Genomic DNA, 12,160 nt, shown 5'->3' on the forward strand with positions numbered 1-12,160 from the left:
GCTTTAGGCAGCCCCCAAATCTAAGAAGCATCATTGTCAGAAGCTCCCTGTCCTCTCCAACAGCTGCAGGAACCTTTCCTTACAACCAGAAAAAAAGTAAAACCTGTCCGTTTATAATGACCACGGACAACATAAAGATCCCCAACTCACATCAGGACTACAAGATCCCAGGTACTTTCAGCTGCATCACATCTAATGTGGTGTACTTAAAGGGGTTGTCCGGGCTTTTCACATAAGCTCAGTACATATCTGGGCTGCAGAATTATGACAATAAGTAATTTACTTTCTGTCACTAGTTTGCGCGGTTTTCTAGATATTCTGAACAGAACGTCCAAGGGGGGGTGGGTTATGGCATTGAAATGAGAACTAGTCGTAACCTCCTACTCTACTCCAAACATGCCCTCTATAGCAACAACCCCACCCTCCATAGCTACAGGCCCTCCCTGACCACATGAAGCAGCCCTCATCACACAGTAACAAATCCTCCCCCTCTAGCAGCCTCACTGCAGAGAGCAGCTGCTCCTCCCCCAGAGGAGGGGAGCCCTGGCCTACAGTCCCACCCCGAAACATGAGAGTCTCATTAACTGAAAACTTGTAACACTGATTACACGAGAACCACAAGACTGATTTCTTCACCCCAGGTATCATTTTAATCAGCATAACAGCGCCAACCTGACAGTGTCTGTAGTTTACTTAGCAAAATCCTACTGCCAGGGTCACTTTAAATTGGATCTATTTACTTACCCTTTGGGTAATTTTTTAGTACACACCAGTAAAATCACACTGAATCATGCAGATTTTGTTGTGGTAATGAGGTTTCTCCGCAACTCCACATTCACACATTCAGTATTTGGTGATTTTTATTTGGGTGATAAATACAGAAGTGGTGATGGGTTTCTATTAGGCCACGTTCACACTATCAGTATTTTACATCAATATTTGTAAGCCAAAACCAGGAGTGGGTGATAAATCCAGAAGTGGTGACGTGTTTCTATTATACTATTCCTCGGATTGTTTCAGTCCTGGTTTTGGCTTACAGACACTGAGGTAAAATAATGTCAAATACTGAACATGTGAATGTGGCCTTATATCTTTGCTCTGATTGCGCCTCTCCTGATTTTGGCTTACAGATACTGAGGTAATAAACTCTCCAAATACTGAACGTGTACATAAGGTAAATAATCTGCAGGAAGGGTCAGATTGCATTGCAGATTTTCTCTGCAGCGTGTAAATGAGATTATTTCAGATTACATCCACAATGTTGATACTGTGACGATGCGCAGAGGATTTTCTGTCCAATGTGGACAATCCTTCATAGGGCTTCAGTTGTAAAACCACATGTAATCACTAGATCTGTACAAAACTGTAGCTTCATTGGTGAGAGCTGTGATAGCATCCTGAGAGGAGGAGCTGGTGGGTGGAGAAGGGTTTCTATAGTGTGGAGGCAGACATAACTCTCACAGCTCTGCGGACACTTGTATGGGGACACCACTGAGCAGGAATGACTGCAGCGATGAGGCTTCTTCGTGGAGTGAAGGATTTTTCATTTCTGGAATAATTTAACCACATGGGAAGATATTCAAAAAGTTTATTGTTCTGGAGAAGAGAATACTGCGGACTACAAATCAGAACTTCACTCACACTAAGGTACGGTGTATGGCAGCGACTGTATGCACCACCAATCCTAATTGTAGCCGCACAGTGATTAGATACGTGGTGGATACAATTAGATATTACATGATGTACTGTATAATGCATGCGCCACCTGATTTGGCATTTTTTATGTGACGTAACATTGTGCGCTACATTGCAGATTTTGTGCAATTCCGTGCGTCCAAAAACGCTGCGGATCCGCATCAAAATCTGCAACATGTGCACACAGCCTTATGATAAAAGTAATATACGGTAAGCATTATACCTTAATGGGCTAACCAGAAAAAATGGATTGTCAAGATGTGTCTATATTTTATGCTACCGCTGACAGTTCTCCCATGGGAATATCTAGCCTTGCACTGGGTCTTGCAGAAACTTCAATGACTACTGCCCTAGTAGTATTAATAAAAAAATGCTCCGATCCATTACGGTGATTGCCATTTGTCACGAGCCATGATTTTGGAAACATGGAATGAGTATTCTAAGCCTCAGAGGGGATATATATGATATACGTGATGAATTAATTTGATCAGATAGGTGATGTCTACAGAAATACACATTCGTTTTAGAAAGTTCTACCTCTCCTTCAGCCGGTCTCGAGACTTAGATCCCAAATAGCAATGACAATAAAATAATCGTGTGCTCAGGAGTTTTATACTTATCTGTCTACTGGGGGCACTGTACCCATACAGGGGTCTGATGTGTATTTGGATCACCTGGCGTATTGCTTGATTATTTGGTATTTTGGGTACACACTTGCTCTTCTCTGCACCTATGTAAACTCATATAGCTGCAACTATTTGTACTTAAGCTAATGGTTTCTTTAATTACCAACAAAGCTAATTATCTCCAGTGAATGAGAGATCCTAATCAGAAGGGAAAGCAAGATAACAACTTTCAGAATCTCAAATACTGCCTTGTATCTAATTAATAGGAAGTTTCAGGATGGCAAATCCTTGAAACTCATTGTGATCGTACACTGTAAAGATCAATGTGATTGTCCCTCATGTCCATGCTACATAGTCCTTTAGCAGCAGGAGGTGAATTATTGCTAAAAGAAATGTCCAAAATTAATTAGTATAACATTTTATAATAAAAGTGATACCATTGACTTTCAAAGGTTTCTGTATAGCACCTGCATATAACACAGCGTTGTACACAGTGTTCTCACATCAGAACTGTCACTTTCCCTTCATTAGGTAGGTGAATATGGGGGAAGGGGGTTGCTTACTTCCATTAGTCTAATATTGAACCACTTATAACCCAAACATATGTATTGTAATTTAGTTAAAACATTGATTTAGTTCTAGTTTGTGCTTTGACTTTCTAGTTATTTTTCCACTTTTTACTGAAATCAGACGTAAGATTTTAAGTATTTTAAACATAAAATATTTTGGATTTAATTTTTCTTTTTACTTTATATATCTATCAATTTTATTGACCTAGCCTTATCTCTAACCCTATCCCTAGCTATAACCTTTACCCTTAGCTTATCTCTAACCCTATCCCTAGTCATAACCCTAACCCTTAGATTACCTCTAACCCTATCCCTAGTGAATAACCCTAACCCTTAGGTTATCTCTAACCCTGTCCCTAACCATAAGCCTAACCCTTAGATGATCTCTAGCACTATTTCTATTCATAGCTCTAACCCTATAATTATCTCTAACCCTATCCCTAGCCATAACCCTAACCCTTAGATTATCCCTAAGCCTAGTCATAACCCTAACCCTTAGATAATTATATCAGTGTTCCCCAACTCCAGTCCTCAAGAGCCACCAACAGGTCAGGTTTTAAAGATTTCCTTAGTATTGACCAGGTGGTGGAATTATTGACTGTGCTGGTGAGCAGATCTCAACTGTACAATTTTAAGGGAAATTCTGAAAACATGACCTGTTGGTGGCACTGGAGGATTGGAGTAGGGGAACACTGCCTTATAGTATCTCTAACCCTGTCCCTAGCCATAGCCCTAACCCCTAGATTATCTCTAACCCTAGCCATAACCCTAACCCTTAAATTATCTCTAACCCTATCCCTAGCCATACCTCTAACCCTTAGCTTATCTTTAATCTTATCCCTAGCCATAACCCTAACCCTTATTCTGTCCCTAACCCAATTTTGAGCCCTTGAAAATTTTGCGCCTCTTCCCGCCACATCATATCCTCTAAACAAGAATTCTTGTGCTTCTTTGTAGTGAAAAGTGGCATGAACTTGGGATTGAAAAGACATGTTGCCTGCATAATTATCCCTCATGCATTTTCCGCATCAGTTCATTAAGAAACTCTCTATGTTCTGTCACATCTGGTCACAGTACACAGCTTCCCCTGGATGCTGAACAACATGTACTTTTATCTGATTCCCTTCATTTCCTTTCTTCCAGCTCATTGTTAGCCAAGATTTATCATAAGTTCCGCAAAAAAGCGGAGCTTACCCCACAGAGAGCAGAAGCTTTCTTTAGAGCAGAGTGACATCATACAGATTTCTACTACGCTCTACTATTTCTGGACAGCCGCTGTATAGAGGACGGTCCGCATCTAGCGCAGGGTTTATTGCGTGCCCTGCAGAGCTGAGCTTACAATTTGGCACAAATGACTGTTGCACTGCAGTGATATAGTTGTTTTTGCCATAAGAAGCAAAAAGCAAATAAACTTTAAATTGTAAGGTTAAACAAAAGAAATATCTAAGACTAGGTTCACACCTGGGTTCAGGAATTTTCTTTGTCTATACAAATGTAATTAATGTCCATGATGGACCTGTTGTATAATTGATGTAAATGGAAGCAGAGAGGCACCACTGATTATTTTGGGGTCGGTCTGGCTTCAGTCAGGTGTCTCTTGTTAGAATGGAAATAAACATTCTGCATGATGCTGTTTATTCTTCAGTTCTTATATAACCTGGGACCTGTTAATTAATGGGGCAATGGGGCCCCCTGCTCCTGTTTGAATCAGCTATGGCACAGATCTGCTTTGGACGTAAATGCCATTTGGCACTGTTCACACTCCTTTATGTTGAGCGCCTACAACTCTGCTGGGGTTCTGTCCGAATCCTCCCAAAAAACGTAATTCAGACAGAACCTGTGCGCTTTTTTTCAAGTGATGTTTGTGCTTTCAGACAAGCAAAAAAATGTAGCAGACTATACTCTGGTGCCTGTATGAAAACATGGGTACCGTTGGAAAAAAAGCACAAAGAGAGCAAAATTGTGTCCTCTTTGGCTCCTTCAGTAATTCCGTCTGAATCCTGTTTTTCAGCGATACAGAGAGAACCCCCAGGAGAGTCATCAATGCAGGCTCAGAGGAATAGAATAACATAATTCTTGACAGAGCCATCATTTGACAGACCCAATTTGTGCCAGATTGACTGCTTAGACCTATAACGGGTTCTGTCAGGTCTCCAGTAGGGTCAGGTCTCCAGTAGGGTCAGGTCTCCAGTAGCTCAGGTTTCCAGTAGCTGAGGTTTCCAGTAGGTATATGTCGTTTTAGGCCTCTTTCACACTTCAGTTTTTTACATCAGTCATAATCCGCCAAAAGGACGGATGGCAGATCCGTGGTAGTACTGATGACAACGGATGCCACCCGTCCGTTTTTTTGACGGATCCGATAAATGAAGATTTTTAAAGGAATCGCAGCCTGGAAAAGGAGAGAGAGAGAGAGAGGGAGAGAGAGGGAGAGAGAGGGAGAGAGAGGGAGAGAGAGAGAATGAATTTTTTTTCCGGCACCCAGAAAGAATTTGGGGTTAAATCAGTGTCTGGAGGATCCGCCAGAGAAAAAAACGTTGCAAGCTCCGTTTTGAAATCTTTGAGGATGGTAACGGACAGCAACTTTTGGCGGATCCGCAAAAAAAACCGGATGCAACGGACTCAATCCATCACAATCCGCCAGTAATGTAAGTCAATGGGGAAAAAAACGGATCCTCAAAAAAAAATTGCGGATCCGTTTTTTTCAAAACCTGGCGGATTGTGACTGATTGTAAAACACTGAAGTGTGAAAGAGGCCTTACTAGAAAAAGAAGCAATGTGAGTAGGGCAGATGGATAATGTCCTATTGATGGTCCGTAGCTACACCTGCATTATCCTTCAGTAAGTACATCCACCTCTGCTATATCGATATAACATATGGAAACTGCATCTTTGTGGTTGAAAGTTGGGTTGGTTAAACCATTACATGTCCCGGGTTCCTCTGGAGAAGTTGTAAATCTGTTTTCTAGCTTCATGCAACATATTTTTTCCTATGGGAATTCTGCTTAATGTTCTGGTTATATATCTTTAGGGGGAGAAATTCTTCTAAATTTGTAGCTCTCACCTTACCATTCGAAATGTAGTCACTAGCTCTTAATCATATGACAACTCGGTAGCTGTAAGCATCATAATAGTAAAGAGCACCAGATAACCAAGAACATTGACCCTAACATGTTATTATGATTTTTTTTTTCAGAAAAAGTTCTGAAGTGCCTGCAGCCTAATTTAAGAAGCACTAGCGCCATCTAGTGTTGTATTGGACAATACCAGCAGCCATGACTCCCACCGAGCATTCTCATAAGAAGAGCCTTTACTACAGCCATGAGACGATTGTAACCCATTACAATTACACAGGGAAGTATAAGACTAACTCCACCAATGATCTGAAGCCAACCTCTATCATCTTCATCATTATCTGCTGCTTCATTGTACTGGAGAATGTCCTGGTGCTTCTTACTATCTGGAGAACCAAGAAGTTTCATCGACCCATGTATTACTTTATTGGTAATCTGGCGCTCTCTGACTTACTAGCCGGGGCGGCGTACACAGCCAACATTCTCCTTTCTGGATCCAATACATACAGGTTAACACCAGTGCAATGGTTTATTCGGGAAGGGAGTATGTTTGTCGCTCTCTCTGCCTCAGTCTTCAGCCTCTTGGCGATTGCTATCGAGCGTTGTATTACCATGTTAAAGATGAAGCTCCACAATGGTAGCAAAAGCTCCAGGTCATTCCTTCTGATTAGTGGCTGCTGGTTGCTGTCGTTGTGTCTCGGAGGACTTCCGCTCATGGGATGGAACTGTATGGATAACATGAGCCTTTGCTCCACCGTGCTCCCTTTGTACCATAAACATTACATCCTATTTTGTACCAGCATTTTCAGCATTTTATTGTTATCCATTGTTGTTCTATACGCCAGGATTTACTTCTTGGTAAGAACAAGGAGCAGAAGTTTGACCTTCAGAAGGAACTGTGCAAGGACAAGTAGAAGTTCGGAAAAATCTATGGCCTTGCTTAAAACAGTCATCATTGTCTTAAGTGCTTTCATTGTATGTTGGTCGCCGCTCTTCATTTTTCTCTTAATGGACGTCGGTTGTGATGTCAGGGCCTGCCAGGTTCTGTTCAAGGCTGAGTACTTTCTGGCTCTCGCAGTTCTCAATTCAGCCACTAACCCCATCATCTACACCTTGACCAACAGGGAGATGAGGCGTGCCTTCCTTAAAATGGCATGTTGTTGCCACTGCCCCATTCTGAATCCAGAAATAAAAGTTAAAAGACCCATCATCACCGGGATGGAGTTCAGTAGGAGCAAGTCGGACAACTCTTCGCACCCTCAGAAAGATGAGATGGATTACCATGGGACCATCATGTCATCGGGAAATGTGACGTCATCATCCTAGAAGAACAGGGGTCACAGACTGGGATTACATATGTTTTTATATGAAGGGAAATTAATCTGGATAATGCCAAGTGTGCAATGAGCCCAGCACGATAACATAGAACTGAGTGGAAAGGAGTGGACATTTCATGGAAAGATGAGGAGCACGCAAGCTGTAGGATGAGGTCTAAACCTCACGTATCATGCGGATTCTTTACTCCATGAACAGTGTGAATTTGGGATCTAACATCACTTACCCTAAGAGTATAGGACTCTTAATATAGAACCAGGCTCCACATGAGAAAAGGGAGCAGAAGGTTAACTATCTCCTGTCCGGTATGGCGGAGTCCATTTATTGTTCTTTGTAACAAAGTCTGTGAATGGTGCAGATGATCTATAAACTAGAGAAAGTCATTACACTAAATGCTCGTTCCGGACTCTTTGTCACTTGATGTTGACATGGTATACAGATGGAGCAGAGCTGAGTTTACCACTTATCTGAGGTTTTACATAAAACCACTATTAGACATGCTGCGTAACCTTAAAAGATCATTCAGCATTGTTGAATGCACAAGCAATGCAACCCCAAAAAGCGTCAAATGGCAGATCCAGCTCCGTTACATTGCTATACAAAAATCAGCAGGGTTGGATGAGGCTGAGCTCTTACACTTTTTTTTAACCTTTTCTAATATTACATGATAAAATTGTTGCAATCTCTAATTTTTCCTATTTATTCTCCAGTTTTTCCTCTTATTTTATTCGCACTGCTCCCCTGAATATTCAGATTTTTATTGTTTTTAAGTCAACCACATGGATCCAGAATTATGGGCCTTTTTATTTTGTGCCAATTTTTAGGGTCTTTGCTAAGAGGGCGTGGCTTGCATGATTCCTGGGGGTGTGTCTTTAGGCTACTCTGCATAAATACCCTGTGAGCCACGCCTACTTGATAAAGATCATATAAATTAGCACTAAATAATAAAACCCATATCTCTAGAACTGTATGGCAGATTTAGAAAAAATAAAAGCCAGCCTACTCAGGGGAGCAGGCAGAATAAATTAAGGAAAAACTGACCACTTTTGACCTGGTGACTGGTTCCCCCTTAAAGGGGATAAGTGTTCTACAACTGTGTCCTATATTAGTGGGTTAGTGCAGATGGTCCTATGTGCCTTGTAAAGCCGCAGTGCTGCAGTCTGCAGTCCTAGAATAGCATACAGGCTTCATGTCACACTCATTAGGGCAGGATAAAGGTTTCTGGACAATCACATATTAATTAAATCACATTTCATTTAGTCTATTTAAAGAGGACGTGTCACTTTCCAGAAGTACATCATTTTTTCTTGGTGTAAATGCCGCTGTTCTCCTTAAGCTGGTGTTATGTATTACTTGTTCCAGCTTCTCTCCATTCATGCAATATAGGCCCTTCATCCCTGTGTATAAGACTAAATTATTTTTAGCCAACTGGGAGTTGTCCTAGAAGAGTTGAGGACCCGCCCACTTGGAAAAAAAACCCCTATATTTTCATATATGGAAAATAGGGCCATTTTTCAGGAGGACAGCGGGATTTACACCAGGTAAAATAATACATATTTATGGCAAGTGATGGGTCCTCTTTAACACTTGATAAAATATTTGGCCCGGTTACCACATTATGAATGTATCATAGGAACATGGAGATTGTAAGACACTCTGCACCTCATGTCTGAGAAGTGGCGTAATGTAAACGGTGCCTTATTCCCCATAGTCAGTCGATGGGAGCATGTGTCCTGGGTATCTTCATAGCTCCTAATGGATATATTACATCTGTCCGGAAGTATATGTCTCAAGACATCAGGTACACGGCATGTTAAAGGAGCCGTTGTCTGTCTTCTCTATTAAGTCCATAACTTATTGTAAATGCATTCAGAATGTTTTATCCTAAAATACAACCAACAATCCATGATGATTCAATTAACCCTTTCATTGTGTTGTGGAACAGTAGAAGAAAGTGGCTGATTTATTGCATTAAATAGCGCCACTCTTGTCTACAGGCTGTGGTTGGTATGGCATTTTCACAATTTTAATTGTATGGGGCAGGACTTCAGTACTAGATGCAGACCCTACTTAGGAATGGAACTCTTTCTAGGAAAAACATATCCCTTTTTTTTCTAGTTCCATACAACCTTTTGGAGCTTCAGGGCATCAGATATTAGGGAGTTGCTGGGTTTCAGAAATGGAGCTACATAAAATGACTGAACTCCAAGCTGCTGATTATTTAAAACACATTTTCTTTAATATCTAGTGCTAAATGTTGCTTCAAAAATTGGAACCAGAGATCAAGAAGATGAGAAACGCAAGCACTTATTTCTTAGTAGAGTCACTTGTGAGCATCCTGGAGAGAAGGTGATAGATAGGGGTGCATTCATCTGTGACCATTGGGTCTGCCTAACCTCTAAAAGACATGGAGCTTGTGTATCACCAGACTGGGTGACTCTTCTCCGACAAGCTGTAATACTGCAACATGAAATTGTTTTTCTCATGTAATGGTTAATAGGGTTGTCCGGGATTTAATGAAGCGTTTTCAAGTAGAGAATGCCCTTAAATTAAAAAAAAAATACCAATACTTGCCTATTACAACCTTTGCTGTCCCCACGCTGCCTGTTCGTTGGTCCCCCTAGTCTTTGCTTGCTTTGCGGCAGTGATGCCGCCGTCATACATGCACTTGATTACTGCATACTGACCTCGGCGGAGATGTTTGCATGAATGACATGAGGTTTCTAAAGCCAGTGATTGGCTGCAGCGGTAATATGGATGTATGGGCATGCCATTAGTCATGAAGGCAGGCAAAGAACCGTGGGGTTCCCCTGAAATTGCTGGAGTTGTGGGAATGTGAGTATAAAGGGTTTTTTTGGTCATATTCTCTACTGTCAGTATTTTTTTAAATCCTGGACAAACCCTTTTTTAACTCAAAGTAGTTTTCAATATTTCCATTTGGGAAGCCTTCTTCTCAGATTATACAAAAAGCTGCGTTGTTCTAAATGCAAATTATTCACAGGTGGTCTTAATGCGCCATTTGTAATACTTATTATTGTGTCCTTATTTAGTATTTTTTTATCGGTGCAATTAAACAGACACTTTTGTTTGTTCTTGTGTTTTTTTTTTTATTTTTATTTTTTACATAGTATTTAAAAGACCTGATTCTTCTTGTTGGATTTTGCACATAGAAATGCTGTATTATAAACCTGTAATAAAACTGATAATTTTGTAATTACTTTTGCGTGATCTGTTCTAATTTGTGAATGATGTCGCAGACAAAGTCATCCCGGCCATTTCCAAATATGGTTGGAATGAAGGATCCGGGACATTGTGAGGATCCAGGAAATACCATCTGCGAAAGAATGGCCAGACAGGAAATCCCAAGAGAGCGGCGAGTGTATTCACAGGGTTCTCAGGCAGGGGCTGAAGTGCAGCACACATGTGATTTATGGGTCACACCAATGAATGCCTGGAAAGAAGATCATTGAAAAACATTGGCCTCCTCAGTAATTTTCCATAGTGACATCCTTACCAGGCCAGCAACCCAAGGAAAAACTGGAGCAGACGCCTTATAGTTCTACATAATATAAATCATTAAGGTACTTTTTGGCGGCCAACATTTTCAAGCATTTTTTTAATTTTCTATTTTTTTAGCAACCTATTTTCCAATGTGGAAAAAATTCCACATCTAGACCATGCTCAAAAATAAACTAAAATTGGACCAACATTAAAAAAGCCACCAAAATGTTTGCGTTTCATAATTTGCCATAGGCTGATAGCTAATATTGGGCTGCACTACTGTACACAAAACACTGCATTTTTCCTAAAGGCACCCAAAATGTTAAGTTTATAAAGAGCTGGAATCAACTTTAAGATTCTGTATATAAAAGCTTCCAGAGGGTTTTGAGCCTGGGATTGAAACACTTGTAGAAGTCAAATTTGTTCGGGGTTGTCAAGGTTTTTCACAAAAGTCTACACACGTCTAGTTGGAATGTGGCTGTGAGTATAGATATCGCAAACATGCAGTCACCTGACAGTTTAGTCTCGCTGCTGGCACCGGAGAATCCTTACAGTGCACGCTGTGATAAAATTGATATACACCAAATTGCCAAACAGAAGCACAATTAGCTCAAAACATCAACAATATGAATCCACCATCTGGAAGCTCATTAAAGCCCCAAATCACATGAGCATATCAAAAAGGTTGTTAAAAAAACACTTTTATTAGTTATCCACTAAAAGATATTTCATAAATACATCATGATATTGCACAGAGTACAGGAAAAAGAAAATGACGTATTGAACTCCAAAAATAAATTACCGTATATACTCGTGTATAAGCCGAGATTTTCAGCCCATTTTTTGGGGCTGAAAGTCCCCCTCTCGGCTTATACACGAGTCATATACCGGGGGTCGGCCGGGGAAGGGGGAGCGCTACTCTCTTCCTGCTTCAGCTGTCAAATGGCACCCGCTCATTAAATATGCGCATATTTAATGAGCGGGTACCACGTGACCGCTGAACCAGGAAGAGAGCAGTGCTGACAACATGGAAAAAGCAGAGGAGCTGCAGAGACAAGCGCCAGGACCCGGTGAGTATGAAGGGGGGGAGGGAGGCATATTCACCTGTCCCTGCGCTCTGCTGTCTTGCGTCCTCTGCAGTGACATTCAGGTCAGAGAGCGCTATCGCTCTCTGCCTGCACAGTCACTGCAGAGCGCAACGCTGATGAGCAGGGGGCAGCGACGGAGGTGAGTATACAGGTTTTTTGTTTTTTTTTGTAAGGGAGTCAGGGGTAGCAGCAGCATAACAGGGGCCACTCACTGTGCAGCATAACGGGCCACTCACTGTGCAGCATAACAGGGGCCACTCACTGTGCAGCATAAC

The 12,160-nt window shown here is 41.3% G+C and overlaps 1 protein-coding gene across 1 annotated transcript; it reads left to right on the top strand.

Annotated features, from left to right (window-relative positions):
• Window positions 1–1,444: 1,444 nt before the first annotated feature.
• S1PR1 (sphingosine-1-phosphate receptor 1) lies at window positions 1,445–10,513 on the top strand. The gene is made up of 2 exons (XM_073571668.1): window positions 1,445–1,647; window positions 6,084–10,513. The coding sequence occupies exon 2, from the start codon at window positions 6,163–6,165 to the stop codon at window positions 7,285–7,287; it is 1,125 nt and encodes a 374-aa protein (XP_073427769.1). The 5' UTR covers window positions 1,445–1,647; window positions 6,084–6,162; the 3' UTR covers window positions 7,288–10,513.
• The last annotated feature ends 1,647 nt before the right edge of the window (window positions 10,514–12,160 follow it).

This window comes from Dendrobates tinctorius, unplaced genomic scaffold, assembly GCF_039654945.1.
Source record: "Dendrobates tinctorius isolate UK_male_01 unplaced genomic scaffold, ASM3965494v1 ptg000029l, whole genome shotgun sequence".
Classification (NCBI taxonomy): domain Eukaryota; kingdom Metazoa; phylum Chordata; class Amphibia; order Anura; family Dendrobatidae; genus Dendrobates; species Dendrobates tinctorius.

Coding starts and splice junctions, on each gene's coding strand:
- S1PR1 (XM_073571668.1), top strand. CDS start 6,163: ATGACTCCCACCGAGCATTCTCATAAGAAGAGCCTTTACTACAGCCAT.